Raw genomic sequence first — 18,494 nt, forward strand, 5'->3', positions numbered from 1 at the left:
TGTAACTGAACGCGTACCAATTGAAGGGAGCTGGCTGCGTGCAGCCGGGCGCCGCGCAGCTGATAGAACGAGGAGCGGCTACCGCGAGCGAGCATATGCGCAACTGATGGAAGCGCTGAGATACATTGTGGCGGAGACAGCGGGCGCGCCGCAAGCTAGGAAGGCTACATGAGTAGCAGATGCTTGTATTGTGATAAAAGAGCTCAGGTGACAAAGTGAGAAGACACGCGAAGGCGCAAACATTGTGCTGAGCAGGGAGCCGTTGTGATTTCAGCAGAAAGGCAGCTGGAGCCCAATGGAGGCTGCACACTATTGATGCCAGCAGCTGCACACGGCGGAAAGGATACCGTCTAGCAATGCCCGCGAGAGGTCAAAATATTAAACCACTGAGCTGGCATTGACAGAGGAGGTTTGTCTCTCCCAGAGATAAAGGGGAGAGCAGCATTGAGGAGTGTGAGGCCTCTGTGGCACTGAAGCCTAGTGGAGGACCCCGAGGAGTGCATGATCCAGAAAGTAAGAGCCATTACAGAGGGGCACGGTGCACAAGGAGGAATCAAGCTAATGAGGACGTATGAGAGACTGCTGCGGATATGAGAAATGGTGTGAATAGCGCAAGGAGCCAATGGGATGGGTTCTCATGTGGTGAGAAAGAATAGTCCCTAAGGCACAGCAAAGCAACTCGATACGTGGGAGGACGCAACCCACTCAGTCAAATAGCCCATCGTGCATAACTTACACAGGGGTTCCTCGAGGACAATTGCCCCAGGCTTGGAGGGATATTCTGGTGCCGCATCAAGATTACGAAGCAGGATTGATACACCATAGTCTAAGCAACTACGGATACATAACTAAGGTGGCAAGATGACCGGGCGAGGGGTTGTAAGTAAGAACAAAAACAAACAATCCACGATGGAGGCATTCGCCAAAACGCAACAATATCCTGCGACGACAACGCCCAAAGGCGCGACAGCACCTGTGGAGAGCACCTTGGCGACTGAAAATCACCAGATATAAGTGGCAATTACGGAGCTGAGGGACTCATGGGGGACCGCGATGACCGATCCGCGCACTTTCCTGGAGGCTAAAATAGACGCAGTTGGCATAGAAGTTACCCTGCTGCGACAAGATGTTAGGACATTGGCGGAGAGAACGAGCAGCCTGGAGAGTGCGGTGAAAACCAACACGGACACTAGCACCAACAATGCAAAGGAAGTTCACATACTGAAGCAACAGGTAGCTAACCTGGAGAATCGTGCAGAGGAAGCGGAAGGGAGAGCGAGAAGGAGCAATATCCGCGTGGTCGGACTGCCGGAGGGGGAGGAAGGCCAAGACCCTACAGACTATGTTGAGTACTTGATCCTGCAAGAAATAGGGGCCGATAAACACTCGCAGGGCTTCGCAGTGGAACGCGCACACAGAGCCCTTACGAGGAGGCAGTAGCCTGGAGCCCCTCCCCGTACAGTCATCGCAAAGATACTGAACTATAAAGATTGCAAGAAGATTTTAGAGTACTTCCGTAAAGGGGGAACGATTGAAAGAGCTTCACGGCGTATCCTGATTATACAATTGTGGTCCAGAGGCAACGGTACAGCTATATGGCAATCAAGAGGAGGTTACGCATGGCTGGAATCAAATATATGCTTTTGTACCCCGCAAAACTATAAGTGTTGCACAAAGGCAGGATGTTCTTTTTTGACACTCCGGAAGAAGTAGCGACATGGCTGGACCTGCAGGGTTGCCCGGAACGAGAAGCGGAACAAGCTCAAGAGGAACACGATAAGTGACTGGGATAATGCATGTAAATTGATATGACGCAGGGTATCCCAGCAATGACCATGAGAGAGATTAAGATAAAGGGGTGTGACCGTGTAAGGCGGTTGTATGGCGATGATACCTTGGACTGTGTTGAAGTTAATGGACTGGAATATAGCAGTTTGTATTAACTTAGGTAGTAAAGTGTGGTTGGACTGAAGTAAATAGGAGCTGCAGGACGAAAACACACTTCCCCCCCCTTACAATAGTAGTAGTAGCAGTAGGATAGCCATTAGGGCGTCCTCACCCTGCGGAGCTTCGAGTATAGGCGATAGCCAGAAAGAGCTCGATGTGGGGGTGCCTGAGATCCAGGGATGGAGCTGGGCAACAGTTGAGGGGTGTGTTGTTGGGGATGGGATGGGAAGGGAGGTGGGAGGGGGGAGGATTGGGGTTTTGGTGTGTGTTTCGTTAAACCGGGGGACGAGCCTATACAGAATGGAACGGAACTCAGATCAGGACTGCACCTGTGGGAGGTGGAATGGAACTCTGACAAGCCATGGGGGACCTTAAAATAGTTACATGGAATGTAGGGGGGCTCAATAGCTATCTAAAGAGAAACAAGGTCATGTTGTACCTGCGTAGGCAAAAAATAGATGTTGCACTGCTACAAGAGACCCACCTGACAAGGGATGAAATGGATATGATTGCTGGGAAGTCGAAGGGAGTGATGGTGGGCTCATCATATTCACCCTATGCCAGGGGAGTGCTTATTTGGGTGGCGCCACATGTCCCATTCCAACGGTTGCATGAGGTAGCTGAGTCAGATGGGAGGATGGTTATATTGAGGGGATTGGTGGAAAATAGGGAGATAAGCATAGTAAATACGTACGCCCCGAACCAGAACACAGCAGCGTACATTAGAACATCGTGTACTAATTTGAGCATGTGTGGGGGGAGCGCGGTGATTTGGAGGGGTTGGGGGGGCTTTAACTGCATACTTAACCCAAGGGTGGATAGATCGGATGGGAAGATGGACAGACCCGCCCCTGCTGCTAAAGCGCTGCAAACATTGCTAGGTGATTTTGGTCTAGAAGATGCATGGAGAATGAGACACCCCCAGGAGAGACAATATTCGCATTATTCTGCCCTGAAGCAGTTGCACACGAAGTTGGACTATATCTTCACCAACCCTGAAGTAACGACAGAGATTATACAAATAGAGTATAAAGCAAGGGTCCTTTCAGACCACTCGCCCCTGATCCTCGGATAGCAATACTGCCCCCCGAGAGCAAGGATTCCGACATGGCGCCTACGATAGGAAGCACTGAGAGATCCCTTTTTTAGAGAGGATATGAGGGAGGAGATTGTAAACTATTTCGAGACGAATACTGGTAGTGTGGACTCGGCAGGAACACTGTGGGAAGCCTTTAAAGTTGTGATGAGAGGGGTAGCCATAGCAAAATCTAAAGGTCTGTAGGACGGGATCCTAGCTGACCTACGAGAAATGGAGGAGAGATTGGAAGAGGCTTTAAGGGGAGAAGAGGGCACGAAGGGGGAATTGGACTTGATAATCAAGCTACAGCAAAAATGCGCGGAGTATTGGGATAGATGTAACTCTGGCTGTAACCTCAATTATAAAAAAAATATGTAGGAGGGGATAAACCAGGAAGACTCTTGGCATGGCTATATAAGAGTGAAACCCCCAGAGTTACTATCAGAACTATAACAAGGGAAGATGGTAGTGTAGCGGACACCCAAGAGGGAGTAAACCAAGAGTTTGCAGACTATTATAAGGTATTATATGGTGATGACAGCATGAGCAGCCGCGCCACGATAGCAGAAACATTGGAGGATATAGGTCTACCTCAGATAAGTGCAGAAGAGAAAGAGGAACTGGACGCACCAATTACCCTAGAAGAACTGGGGGAGGTGGTGAGACAGTTGCCTACTAGTAAAACCCCGGGGACGGATGGACTCCCAAGTGAATTTTATAAAGTATACATGGACGAGGTTCTCCCCCCACTGTTAGAAATGTTAAATGAAGCGTTTGAGACGGGAAGTTTGCCAGAGTCACTGAGAGAAGCTGTTATTATACCGCTTCCCAAACCTAATAAGCCTGGGCATAGTTGAAGCTCCTATAGACCTCTGTCGATGCTGAATCAAGACAGCAAAATATTGACGGCTGTCTTGGCAAATAGGTTTAAGAGGGTTATCGGTAGACTAATACATCCTGATCAGAGGGGTTATGTCCCGAATAGGAATATCTCTAATAATCATAGACGACTCCATCTAATTATAGAGGGTGACAGCGAAAATGCAGGTGAAAGGGCAATTGTGTCCTTGGACGCAATAAAGGCCTTTGATTCGGTCAAGTGGCCATGGCTATGGGCTGGGGCCTGGATATGTGCGGTGGGCGAAAATACTGTATGGTGAACCGCTGGCTAGAGTCAAGACAGGATCAGTGATATCGGAAAGATGGCAACTTCGCAGAGGAACCAGACAGGGATGTCCGTGGTCTCCAATGCTTTACATATTGGCCCTGGAACCTCTAGCAATATACCTGAGACAACAGTATGATACCATAGGCATTGAGGTGAAAGGGGAACGACATCTGATCTCCCTATACGCAGATGATATGCTGCTGTACTTGTGGCACCCAGAAGAAAATCTCCAATATATTCTAGAAGTAATGGAGAGATACGCAGAGATGTCTGGCATAGCGGTGAACCCTCAGAAGTCCAGCATGTTCCCACTAGGTGGGTATAAAGGGATTCTATTGGAGCAGTTGCCCGTGTTGCAGGTACCATGGGCGGTCAGTACATTTCGTTACTTAGGAATAGACATATACCACACAGTGGAAGAGGAGCATAAGCGCAACACAGATGTGGCTATTAAAAAAATTGAAAATTGCATGCGATTTTGGGTGAGGTTGCCCTTAGCTATGATGGGGCGTGGAGCCATACTCAAGATGGTGGTCCTGCCTAGGCTCCTGCACTACTTTGGTACTCATACCATATCTGATACATAAGAAGTTCTTTATCAAACTGAACAGTATGTACAGGGGGTTCCTGTGGCATGGCATGCGGAACAGGGTGGCGCTATGGAAGCTACAGACAGAATTTCTATTAAAAAGGGGGGATAAAATTGCCTAACTATGAGGTTTATTATGTAGCGAGCCAGCTACAATATGTTGCTAAATGGCTCTCTGATGAGGAGACCTCTGAATCCAGGCTGTTTGGACGAGATAGTGCTCCATTTTACTTGGAAGAGATGATGTGGGTACCCAAGGCAGAAATGGTGGGGCGCCCCAAGATGATGGTATTGGGGTGGAAGATGTGGCGTAGGGCATGCCAGATGATGGAGAATCCGTCCCCATGCTCTCCACAAGTACCACTGGTTGCATTAACAGGTGTAGATGAGCAGCTAAGGATAACAATCAGAAACCACTGGGAACCGGTTGGGTTGGCAACGATGGGAGATATCTGGCGGGAGGGATCTATTATTACATTCGAGGGGCTACGGGAAGAAACTGGGTTGCATGCGGGCCAGTACATCACACATCATAGAATGGTGCAGAAAATTAAGAGAATATGGCCCAAAACTGTGCTAGAAGATGAACCAGAAGCCACCATAGATATGATATACGACATAGCGGAAGGGGGCCATGAGATATCTAGAATATATAAGATGTTGATGTTGAAAGTGGGGAAGGAGGTCACACAGCTGAGACTGGATTGGGAAACGGAGGTGGGAGCTCCGATGGAAGACGGGATGTGGGAACGGGCTCAAGGGTATCATAAGAAGGTATCTCGAAACGCGATATTGAAACAGATACAACTGTATATCACGCACAGGGCATATATGACACCCCAGAGGATATCGAAGTTTGAGAATGCGGGGCGGCAAGCATGCCCCAAGTGCGATGGGGAGAATGCGGGTATGGTGCATATGTTCTGGTCATGCCCGGTAATAGAACGCTTTTGGAGCGAAGTGGAGCGAAAACTATCGGAGAAGGGGGTCAAGATTGTAGTGGACACAGTGTGGGCCTGTCTGTTGGGTGGGTTCCCAAGATCACAGAAGCTCAAGCATGTGAGTAAACTGAGGGATCTGGCATACGTGCTGGCAAAGAGGAGAATCGCCATGGGGTGGAAGACATGCCATAGACCGCGAGTGGAGGTGTGGTGGAAAGATTTGCAGAAATGGGCGGAGGCAGAAACCATGGTATGGCAAGAAACAATTAACGCTGGGGGAGGGGGGGGGAAACAGAGTCCCTAATGGCCTGGAAATTACTAATAGCAGAACTGTTTGGGTCAATACGAGACACCGCAGAATCCATAGAAGGAGAGACTCTACCACAGGATGCATAAATGGAATGTGTAAAGTAATAGGCTCGGAATGGGGGGTGGGATAAGGGAAGCAGTTGCTAGTAAGCAATGTATAATGGAATTGTTGATATATGCACTGCCGGTTTGGTTTGTATTGTTTGGTTGAAATTAATAAAATGTGTAAAAAAAAAAAAACACTCAGACGCTGCCATTGCAGGATGATTCTCATTGCACTGGCGTTGCTGCAGCAGATCTGGTACCCAGACATTATCCATCTGTCAGTGGCTCTGTCCATATGGCTGCCTCCACTTCCTGACCTTCTCTGCAGAGAAAACAGAACAACTCTGCCTCTCGACCCACCGTCATTGAGCCTCGCGGCCTGGCTCCTGCAGTCCTAGAATTTGGACACTATTCCCTGGCACTGGAGTGCAAGAAGAGTCTGGCCAAGGCCAGAACCTCCTCTACCTTAGCTTGTTACAGTCACAAATGGAAGGACTCAGAAGATTATGTCTCTTCGGGTAACAGTGCCATAGCTCCTCCCATACCTGCTGTCGCTGGCCATTGCTGGGCTGGCTCACGCCTCCATCAAGGTTCATCTGGCTGCCATTTCCCAGTACACCCGGGTGCCAGCAAGCTCTCCCTGTGGTCTCACAGGATTTTCAAGGAGTTCCACAAGGCCCTCTTAGGGACTGTTGCGCCGGTGAAGGCTCCTGTCCCAGCTTGGCTGCTCAATGTAGTGTTGACTAAACTCATGGGGCCTCCATTTGAACCGATGCATTGAGCCCCTTTGAAGTTTTTCTCATGGAAGACGGCTTTCCTGGTGGCCATCACATTGGCCAGGTGAGTCAGGGAGATCCAGGCTCTCTCCTGAAAGCAACCGTACTTAACCTTCCACACTGGAAAGTTGATGCTGCAGACTCATCCCACCTTTATGCCAAAGGTTCCTTCAGGGTTCCAACTCAACTAGCCTTAGGTTCTGCCAGTTTTCTTTCCGAACTCTTCTACACCTGCTGAAAGGGCGTTGCATTTGCTGGATTTTGCTTGTGCCTTGAAGTTTTATGTGGCACGCACGAAAGAGTTTCGGAAGATGTCTCAGCTGTTTGTCAATTTTGGACCTGTGGGATACGGGAAGGCCCTGTCTAAGGCTTCCATATCCAGGTGGCTCTCCGGCTTTATGCACTGTCATCGTCTGGCCAACAGACCTCTTCCAGGCGGGCCGAAGCCCACTCCACCAGAGCCATTTCATCGACTCCAGCGTTTTTCTCTGGTGTTCCCCTGCTTGACATCTGCAGGGCTGCTACGTGGAGGTCCACTGACACCTTCACGGGACTCTACTGTGTCAACAGGGATTCCAGGGAAGAGTCCCGGGTCGGCCAAGCGGTGCTACGCAAACTGTTAACTTGAGGTGAGTCTGTTCAAGGGGTAAGTGTATTGCTTCTGTTGAGGCATGCCACCTCCTGTGGTTGTGTATTTGTATTGCTGTGTAATGTTATTCATGAGCATGTGAATCCATGCAAGACCCCATGCTGGAGAAGGAACAAGATTCTTTCCTATAACTCTTGTTCTCCAGCATGGGTCTTGCATGGATTCAGATGTGAACCTTCCCTCTGTGTCTCTTCTTGGTTCATACTGCCACTTTACGTGCTCTACCAAATCTGATGATGGCCACCAGGGCTGGAGTTTAGGAGGATGAGTGTCATTGGCAAGGGGCAGTGTGACCTAAAGGACAGTGATTTGACCCATGCTGGAGAACTGGAGTTGGAGGTAAGTAACTTGTTCCATTCTTCCTCTGCAGCTGCTTGGCTCGGGGGAGGGGGTTGAGGAACTGCCGTATGGGGACATAGTGATGTATTATATATGGCAGTCAACGTCCCATCCCTGGCACGGTCGAGTCAAGAGGGTTCAACGGTTGAGTTGTACTACACCCCCTGTCGAAAAAGCTTCCGAGCAGCTGACGCTGAAATGGATATCTATTTGATGAGGAATCTGCGGGAGAAGAATCCATAGAAAGAACATTACTGGTAAGTAATTTCACCTTCTCCCTGGTAGGCCACCAACTCTGGCTGAGAGGGGTTCCCGTTCCCTCTTGACAAGGCAAGAGTACTGTTCTTGTCACAGTTCAAAACAACAGAAAAAAGTTGGGGTGTTCCATAGATGTCTATGGAGGAAATCAGCAACAAATTGGCATGGAGACCAATTGGAATGTGGGCTGAGAGTCCAGAGTGGCTTCATATTGAGGATTGGAATGATGACCCATGGGTGGGGTGGAGAGGAGCTTGAGAACTTAAAAGGAATGTAACATCATAACATCATGTTTTTTCAGTGGGGGTGCCACCTAATTGTTTAGTGCATCAATGTGCTTGCAGGGTAAGTCTGGCCTTGGAATGGAGGTGTTCTACATTGTATGTAATGCTCCCTGTTTTACAGATGAAAATCAATCTGCTTTCTGTCTTAAAAAAAAAGAAAAGGAAACAAATTGAAAAACCGGTATTTGTACTTGGTTTTCCAGGCTGTCAGTGAAACTCTGCATGCCAATGGCATTGCACACTGGCAGCAAGGGAAGCATAAAAGTTGTGTGAAAAAGAATTTGGAATTTCCTATATTTGCTGACAAACATATATCAAAGGTCAGGAGCACTCACATGAGTAGCCATTTGCTGTTATGATAATGGAGCAGACATTGATGTAGAATAACTAAGTTCCATTTGTGTGTGTGTACTTTAAAGATTTATTTTTGGTTAGAGTAAATGTTGATAAATACTGGTTGCAAACTGTCTTTTAATCAGACAAATAATAAATGTGGATGAATACAGATGAAAAGGAAATGATGACAAAATATATACCATAACACTGGGATCCTTAATTATATGATGTAGTGCATGGGTGTGACTTGTGAAATGAGCTACACTACTGTGCATAATTTAGTGCTGCAAATAGGAATCTGTGGTGTTGAGGTACCTGATGCATGATAAGAACGCTGTAAAACATTGCATAACAAAGAGCTAGTTTATGCGTTTTATTGTAGGATGGAGATGTCTTGCCATGCTGTAGAGGTGGATATGAAGTGTTGGATGGCGTTTCTATGGCAATATGTGCAGAGCTCAAATATGAGTGGTGGGATTGAGTTTATATAACATGGCTTTACGCAGTTAAGCAAACATTTTAGAGCAGGTTGACTGAAAGTATAGTTTTGCACTGCTGCCTAAATATGGTGGGAACTTAGAGATCATTAGGGTAGACTTGACTTGGTAAAGTTGTTCTTCGCTGATTCCCATTGAGACCATTGTTTCCTGGCAGCTCAATTGTGTGCCTATTTTCGCAGTGTGGTCATTTCTGCTCTATTTTGTTTTTCTAGGTTTGGTTTGACAGAAGAACAAACTACACGCGCTCCTTGGCTGTGATGTCAGTGGTAGGGTACATCCTTGGCCTCGGGGACAGGTTGGTTACTTGAGTTACCCTTATCTTGTGGCATCTGTGATATGATGAGGTTCTTGACAAACTGAAATTTCCTTTACCATTTATGTTGGTAACAATTGTGGCTCTTTTCAGTGCATGTCTCCAGTTGCTTCTCTGGCCGCTATAATTTCTGTTTGGGAGCACTGATTATCTTGTGCTAGGGTCCTCTAGTTTTTCCATTAAATCACATGCTTGCTGCTGCCACAGTCCCTGTAGTTAAGACCACATTGCTTGCTTTGCCCATTGCCTGTTGCTATCCAAGCTTCTCTTGCTTGGTCCTGTTGTTGGCCCCATTAGGAGCACCATCAGCTGCTGCTCCTCTCTAGTTGCTGCACTGCTATTATATCCTTGCTGCTGTTTCGATTCTACTAGTTGCCCTGTTAAAGATGTAGCTCCTGCCAGTGTCACTGTTAGGAGCATGCTGCCTCCTGTTGGCCCCATTAGCATCACATCCCCTTCTGCTCGCCCATTTGGTTTGCTTTATCCCCCTGCATCACCCTTGCTTTTTACACATGGGATTATTGTTTTTTATATGTGCCTAAAGACAAGCTGGTGGCAGCCTTTACATTTTTCCCATTTTTGCATTATTTTGTGTGTGCATATTTGCGTTTACCTCTTATGGCTACTAAACGTGGCTAGTGCCCTTAACCGGCCGTGCCGCGAGATTTTTGCTTGTTCTTTGGACATATAAGAGTTTGGCCTTCTTCCTGCCTTCTCAGGTCAGGAAAGTCTGTAATAAGGTCATGCTCCTGCCCGGTAAAACAGTTGCTTTCACGGGCTAGTGCTGCCTTTGTGTGTGTGTGGCCCAGGAAAGGGGGGGTGGGACTGACTGTCTAGTCCCTGTCCACATCACTAGTGCCAGAAGGTTTGCTACTGTGGCGGATGTTAGGCAGTAATTGTCGCTGATTGGACAACTACTGGCTGTTTGAATGGTGCAAATCCTTACCATTGGTGGGCTTAGAGACTTGCTTTCAGCTCAGTTTTTGATAAGCGGACTCCTCCTGCAGCCATTCTTCAGATCTTTGTTGGAGCCAAGAATCCTTTGAAGAAGAGCAGTCCGTTGATCCCCCGAGGACGACTTCTGCAGTGGACCTGCATCCCCTCCAGTGGTTGGCCTGGTGAAACCCTTCTCCTCTACCTCATCTCCGAACACCTTCTCCAGTGCATCAGCACTTTGATTAGTGGGACCAACTAGCCTCAATGCCTTCTTGAGGATACAGCCCCCTAGAGCCTTTCAGAAGTGTCCCTGGATGGCCCTAGTTGGTCGGTATTCAATTGTTCGTATCGTTGCTCACACGTACCAGGACTCTCAACTCCTCTGGGTCGACTCACCAGTGCAACATGTAGCTGCAATGAAGTTCTGCCCTGGGGAAGGCGTCCCAGGTCATGTAGACCCACGTTTGGTTCCTGCATTGGCTTCCCAGTTCCTTGCCGATGGAACTGAAGCAGTTCCACAAGACCGCATCCTTCACAGTCTTGCGGCTGTCTGCCTTTCAGCGGGTCTCCCGCTGTGCTTTCACTGGTCTTCTGCTCCTCGGGTAAGGCAGGCCTCCAGGTAGTCACCTGCAAGCGTCTAGGTGGACTGACCATCTCCCTCGTGGTCTACCTCGCCAGAATCGTCACCATTACGAGTTCCAGCCTGGAACATCGGTGGTCGCATGCCTGTGCCATAAGTCGCCTCCTCCTGAACTTTCAGCTTCCTAACATCAAGGGAACCGGTCCTGGAGAGCTGCTTCTTTGACCGCGACTGGAAGGACACCTGTTGTCGCTTGTAAACGGTGATTCTCGCTGTAACTCCCCTTCCTCCATCCCATGAAGTGCCCTGAAGAGGTTTACATCATTGGAATCTACATTTCTTCATCGACTGGGCTTGCATCTTGCAGTTGCACCCGACTGGAAAAATCCTCCAACCTGCAACCCCTGGGCACCTCTCACTGGAACAAAGGATGGAACACTGCCCCCCTTCCACCCAACCACCCCAAGCCCCCTCCTCCCGCCCCCCCCCCAGTCAAACCCATCAAGATCCCTGGGAAAACCAGAATCGGGAGGTAAGAAAGCATTGTGCCTGTCCCCCTGCCCATAGGACAACATTACGAACAAAGCCCTTTGTTGCCTATCTCTTCCTCTTAAGTACTTTTGGTCATTTAACCTGGTCCACGTACCCTGCCCCTGGTTAAGCCTTGAGTCTGAAAGAGAGATGAGACCTTACCTATCTTCTGGTAAATTGTTACTGAACTTAGAAATAGTTTGAAACTATTCCAAATCAACACCACAAGTACATTATTTATTGTTATTTTTTATTTATTTTATTTGCATTTTTAAAGCGCTCACACAGCCCGGGGGCATTGAGGCGCTGTTACAGGAATATGTCTCTTAGTTGCGTATTTATAACGCTCTTAATACCCAGAGGTTTCTAAGCGCGGACCCGGGGATCGAACCAGTGTTGCTTTGTGTCGTCTTGTTTCCAAGGCGCGCACGTTGCTGCTGAGCTATCATTGCATCCCTTTAGAGAATACATACCTGTGAGAAACCCTGTGTTGGAACCTGAGACTTTTGGGCAGTAGGCCCCATATATCTTACGGTTGGACTTCCAAAGTAAAGGCAATTGAACTTGTGACTGGTTCTCATCATTTGAACTACCTTTGCATGGCACGTGGCACGAGACAAGGTTGCCCATTGTCTCCTTTGTTATTCGTATTGAGTATTGAACACTTCGCTATAGCATTGAGAAATGAGGAGGGTTTACAAGGCAAAGGCTGTTGGGGGATGCTGCAAAAAATGTGGTTATACGCTGATGACTTGTTATTGGTCCTCAAGAATCTTGGTGAATCAGTACCGGTTCTTATGAACATTCTCGAAGCCTTTCACCAGTTTTCTGGTTATAAGATTAATTGGGCAAAATCAGAGGTTTTACTATTAATGCCGCTGTGTGACAAACAATTTATGACCCGGTTGGGATTTAGGTGGTGTGCTGAAAAATTATTGTACTTGGGGGTATGGATTTTGCCTAATGTTGCGGATTTTGTGAGAGAAAATATGATGATGGTGTGTAATAATTTCAAATCGGATTTGAAGAGATGGAATGTATTGCACCTTTCCCTTTGGGGGAAGGTGAATGCTTTGAAAATGGTGTCGGCTCCTCGCATGAATTTTGTTCTGAGTATGATCCCTTTGGATATTGAAAAGCATTTTTGGCGTGAGTTAGAGAGCCTCATACAGGATTTTTTGTGGGATAATAAACCTCCTCGCCTGAAGATTAGCAAATTGCAATTGCCTTTGTCTAAGGGTGGGTTGGGGGCCCTAATTTTAAGGCATACCATCTGGCCTTTATGTCGCGGAATATATTTGATTTTCTAAAATCGGAACTTGAGGACTGGATGTGTGCAGAGTCTAGCCATGTCAGCCCTTTATCGCCTAGGGCCATTTTGACCAGTAAGCCATCGCGAACAAGGGTGGAAGGCCTGCTAACTAGGAGTTTACGGAACTCTTGGGTGACCTTGTGTGAGTGTCTGAGTTTCAATGCATTGAGAGATCCGAGTGCTTCAATTTGGCTGAATCCATGTATTACGCTTGAAGGGAAAACTTTGTTCTGGCAGGATTGGTATCTAGCTGGGTGCAGTGGATTAGTGATCTGTTCAATGGTTTGAATTGGATGACGGCTAGGCAAATACGGTTGAAGTATGCTATTCCCACTTTTTGTTTGACGGATTATCGGAAGATAAGGAGGACGGTGGGGGATGTGGACTTGGAAAAGAGAATAAATATAGACAGGCTTGGCTGGGTGCCTGGAGTCAGTGGATGTGGCCTGGTGAGCTATGTTTATAGACTGGTGGTGTCGAACTATCGGGCTAATGATGCTTTGAGATTGGACTGGAATCAGAGAATTGGTGAGGATCTTATGGAGGATGATTGGGCATGTATCTGTGAGAATGTGAAATTGTGTTATTTGAGTCTGGCTGATAGGTCACGTCAAATAAAGATTTTGAATAGAACTTACTGGACACCTGAAAGAATGATGAAAAGGGGGATGAGTGACAGCTCTGAATGTTGGGCATGTTTGCATGAGGTGGGCACCTTGGAGCATATGTTGTGGGAATGCTCGAAGGTGCAAAGTTTGAGTTTGAACAGATCTGTGAAAAGATTTTGGGGGAAAGGGTTCACATGGATTTTAAGACAATTGTTCTGGGCAGTGGGGATTTGTTAGACGACCTGACTATTTCTCTGAAGAAATGGATCTTTCGTGGGGTAATGGTGGGGAAGAGACTAATTTTGAGACACTGGAAAACATCTAACCCTATTACTATTGAGGAATGGATTTCAGAGATGCATTCTCTAGCGGATATGGAAAAAGTGTTGTATTGGAGAGAGAGAAGAAAATTGCGTTATTTAACAAAATTTGGGGTCAATTTCTGTTATTATTTTAGACCAGTTCATTGATTGTTTTGTGACTCCTGGGGGGTAGGGAGGGTATCCTGATGTATATAGTTCTGCTGACTTTGTAATCATTATTTCATGATGTTGGATTATGCACATATTGTTTCTATGTTGGGTAATTCTTGAAAATATATAATTAAAAAATAAATAAATTTTTTAAAAAAATGAACTACCTTTGCATTACTTATCTGTGTTACATGGTTAGTTATTTGATGATTTATTGTGAATGAACATACTGGTGATTGTTAATGTTTGTATTATAGAGTATTGTGCGAAATGATTACCTGCTAGTTTCATTTTTCAGTGTGTTCTAAAGGCCTAAATAAATTACCGTTTTTTTGTAACTGACAGACCAAGCTGAAGTAGTGTGTGTTGTTCTGTGTGGACTCATTGCGGCCCCATCACGAGTTAGGTGGTATCCCGGCGGTAATTCCTTCGGAATACCGCCCAATGCAAATAGCATTACCGCAACAGTTGCGGCAATGCTGTAAATCCCAATCCCACCCAACCCCCGGAGTCAAGAGGACTCTATGGGGCATTTTCAGTGCATTTACTGCGACGTAAATGTGGCAAAAATGGGTAGAAAGTCGGCGCATTCACCCCCAACTAAAAGCTGGAGTTGAGTGCTCCGACCTTCCCCAAAACTCAGGATTGGGGGGAGCGGTAATAGCATTACCGCCCCATTTTTTCAGCTCAGCCCAACCCGTGGTGAGGCCCTAAGCCTTGACTGCTCTGTATTGCTACCTTGATTGGATTTTGGCTAAACTGTCATAGCTCCTTGTTCACCACAACTGGGATGGCCTCCTAAAGTCTGTCCACCAGGCTGGTTATAGAAATCCATCTTAACACTGCCAATGGCCTGCTCATTGCCCTATTAGTCTTTCTGATGTTGCTGGCCCTGGGGATATAGCGCCCCACTCACTCTGCCAGCCACTATGCAACACTGCCTTCTTTACTGTTGAACTCCTGACAACCAAACTCAGCCTGTCTCATACCTCCATGATAACCATACATTTAGTCTATAGTGCTCCTGGCAATTTCCTCTAATTTCCAAGAGGACGTCCTGCACATCCTTACAAATGTCACACCTACTTTCAAAACACTACTTCTAGGTGATTTCAACTTGGGACTTGTTAAGATGGATTTCTAAACTCTGACCTGGTGGGCAGAAGTTTAGGAGCCCACCTTAGTTTTGTGGAACAGGGGAACCTTCAGGATAAACCAGACCAATCTACGGTAGCTTGGCAGGCGGTCAAGACTAAGTGTCAGAAGGGGTGAGAGTGATGGGAAGCCCACAATGAGCACACACAGTAAAACTCTGCAGAATACTCTTAGACACATGTATATCAAAAATACATGTATTATAGGGTTTATAACTAAACATGAATATAATCACAGTAATATTAAACAGTTAACACATACGCCTTACACTGTTTACCATATATACAAATGCGTTTCACCTAATGCAAATAAGAAGGAGAACACAACCAAGACCTGCAACAGAAGAGGTAAGTTAACACAAATATCGCATTAGGCAGTTGTTCAGAGTTGATCACTAACTTATGCAGTCCAGCCCTACTAAGTGGGGAGCCTTGTGCTCAAAAGTAGAGCAATGCGTTAATAAAGCGTGGTCGTGTGGGAAAGTGGGTCCTCTTCAGGGAGCAGTAAGTTCAGGAAGGGGGTTGAGGTGATGAAGAACAGTGTCCTATTATTCGAAGAGGTTCTACTCTTGCAGGTAGAGCGACTTTCGAGTTTTGGGAACAGCTAGGGAGCACAGGCTCACAGAGATTCTCGTGCATAAAGAACAATGGCTGTGCCATGGGGCCACCAGTAAGTGATGCAAGTACTCACCAACCCTCGACACAGTCCGGGACAAACTTTGCCAGTCTAGTCCAGGTCCCTTGTAGGTTTAACCCCTGCAGTTACATGTCGCTCCGGCTCTCATGGGCTGCGGAGCAAGACGATTGTCTGTGGCAGGACAGTAGCCTTTTCTCAGCTCTCGATGAAGAAAGGAAGACAGTTCCAGTGCAGCACTTCCCAGGGTACAAGGGGGCAGGTATGCAAGGCTCCTACAATGACCATCACCACCGCAGGGTGACATAGGGACGTAATCGCAACCCAGAGGCGCTAGGACAACAAGTTTTGTCGGGAGGGGGCCCAGGACCACAAGTTAGCGATTCCCAAAGTCTCGAGTGACAACTCGGGAGGGCGGCACTCCTAGGTGATACCCCGGGTTCGACCTGGTCAGTTCGCTGGTTGGCCTAGAAACACTTCCGAAGAGGCTCTTTTCGAGGGTAAGCAGGAGGTGCCGAGATTAGTTGGTCCCACTACTCCAAAGGGTTGAAGCGCCCTTGCAGGCCTTCTGTGAGCAATACAAAAGCAGGGGTCCAACGGGCCAACAGCAGGGTCAGGGTGCCAAATCTTCCAGCATGTCTCTGGCGGTTCCACAGTTCTGCTCTTTCATTTCAGGATACTTGGCTCCTTCTGTAGTTCAGTGTGAACTTCAGTTGAAACACCTGGAATGGATGCAGAGCCACTTCTCTTATCCAAGATTCACTTTGCGCTCAAATCTGGGATAGCCAATGGAAGATCTGCTCTCTTGCATTAACGCCAGACGTGGGCAAATCAAGGCCCACGGTGGTTCCAGTCATTCAGTCATACCAGATATACTGGCCCCAGTAGTGTGGATTGGGGCTGAACAGTCCCAACCCTATTCCTGGGCACTAGCACACGTGATATGCAGGAGACCGTGAAAGATGCGGTTTTCGTGGGAGGCTTCATGCTATGATATGATATGATATGATATGACCGTTTATTTATATAGCGCCTATACACAATGTGTTTCAAAGCGCTTCAAGGCAAGGGAGGGAACAAGGGAAAATACAACCACATTCTTACAGGCCATGAAACAGTAAGGATGTGAAATAAACTATCGTACTCGGCCTGACGACATTTCAGATAGTGCAAGAGCTAAAACATAGATAAGGAAGGGAGGGGGAGAGTGGGAAGGAAATGGAAACAGACGGGCGACTACCGTACTAGGCCTGACGACATTTCTGGTAGAGCCGGAGAAAAACAAAAGGTGAGGGAGAGGGGAGCAGAAAGGGAGGGGAGGAACAAAACAAGCGATTATCATACTAGGCCTGACAATATTTCAGATAGTGCTGGAGGGGTGGTGGGGAGGAAAAAAACAATAATGGGAGAGTGTAGGAAACAGACGAGGTTGCTATCAAATTAGGTCCAGGGACAATTCTGATAGAGTAAGTGCATAGAAGAAAAGGGGAGGAAATAGGAAACGGGAGAAGGGAAAGGAGGAGAGAAAAGAGATTAAGCAGTCAACAAGAGTGGAGAAGCAAGCGTGGAGAGCGAATACAATTGCAGAAGTCAGTAGTAACACATAATGTTGCAACCCAGGATACAAGATGAAGATGGGAACAGCATGATTCAGGGTCACCATGAGTACAAGATGCAAAGGAAGTCCAGCATGAGAGTTGAGAAAGAGTGACGCACCGTGAATGAATGAAGTCCATGAAAGTCAAATCCAGCATTGGCCACAAGACAGTGATGGTGAAGGAAGGCACCAGGTGGGCGGGGCTTGCTAAGTGGTGAAAAAGAGCGGCAGGCAGAAAGGCACCAGGTGGGTGGGGCTTAGGCCAGGTGACCTAGATCCACTTGCACCTGCTCCCCATCTGCAAAGGAAAAGAAGCTGGAGGGCTCCTTAAGCGGGGAAACAGAGCGGCAAGCAGAAAGGCACCAGGTGGGCGTGGCTTGCTAAGTGGTGAAAAAGAGCGGGAAGCAGGAAGGCACCAAGTGGGCGGGGCTTGCTAAGTGGAGAAAAAGAGCAGCAGGCAGGAAGGCACCAGGTCGGCGGGGCTTGCTAAGTGGTGAAAAAGAGCGCGAAGCAGGAAGGCACCAGGTGGGCGGGGCTTGCTAAGTGGTGAAAAAGAGCGGCAGGCAGGAAGGCACCAGGTGGGTGGGGCTTAGGCCAGGTGACCTAGATCCATTTGCACCTGCACCCCATCTGCAAAGGAAAAGAAGCTGGAGGGCTCCTTAAGCGGGGAAACAGAGCGGCAAGCAGAAAGGCACCAGGTGGGTGTGGCTTGCTAAGTGGTGAAAAAGAGCGGGAAGCAGGAAGGTACCAGGTGGGCGGGGCTTGCTAAGTGGTGAAAAAGAGCAGCAGGCAGGAAGGCACCAGGTGGGCGCGGCTTACGCCAGGTGACCTAGATCCACTAGCATCTGCTCCCCATCTGCAAAGGAAAAGAGGCTGGAGGGCTCCTTAGGTAGGGAAACAGAGCGGAAGCAGGACGGCACCAGGTTTGCGGGGCTTGCTAAGTGGTGAAAAAGAGCGGGAAGCAGGAAGGCACCAGGTGGGCGGGGCTTGCTAAGTGGTGAAAAAGAGCGGGAAACAGGAAGGCACCAGGTGGGCGGGGGTTGCTAAGTGGTGAAAAAGAGCGGCAAGCAGGAAGGTACCAGGTGGGCGGGGCTTGCTAAGTGGTGGAAAAGAGCAGCAAGCAGGAAGGCACCAGGT

The 18,494-nt window shown here is 47.8% G+C and overlaps 1 protein-coding gene across 4 annotated transcripts in view; it reads left to right on the forward strand.

Annotated features, from left to right (window-relative positions):
- The window catches only part of MTOR (mechanistic target of rapamycin kinase), a 2,476,747-nt gene that overhangs the window by 2,092,600 nt on the left and 365,653 nt on the right, over window positions 1–18,494 (forward strand). For all 4 annotated transcript variants that reach the window (XM_069609933.1, XM_069609934.1, XM_069609936.1 and 1 more), the window contains one exon: window positions 9,432–9,514. In XM_069609933.1, the coding sequence (XP_069466034.1) occupies window positions 9,432–9,514 (83 nt within the window). The remainder of the gene's footprint in view (window positions 1–9,431; window positions 9,515–18,494) is intronic.

This window comes from Ambystoma mexicanum, chromosome 8 (genome assembly GCF_040938575.1).
Source record: "Ambystoma mexicanum isolate Mex_15411 chromosome 8, UKY_AmexF1_1, whole genome shotgun sequence".
NCBI classification, from domain to species: Eukaryota; Metazoa; Chordata; class Amphibia; order Caudata; family Ambystomatidae; genus Ambystoma; species Ambystoma mexicanum.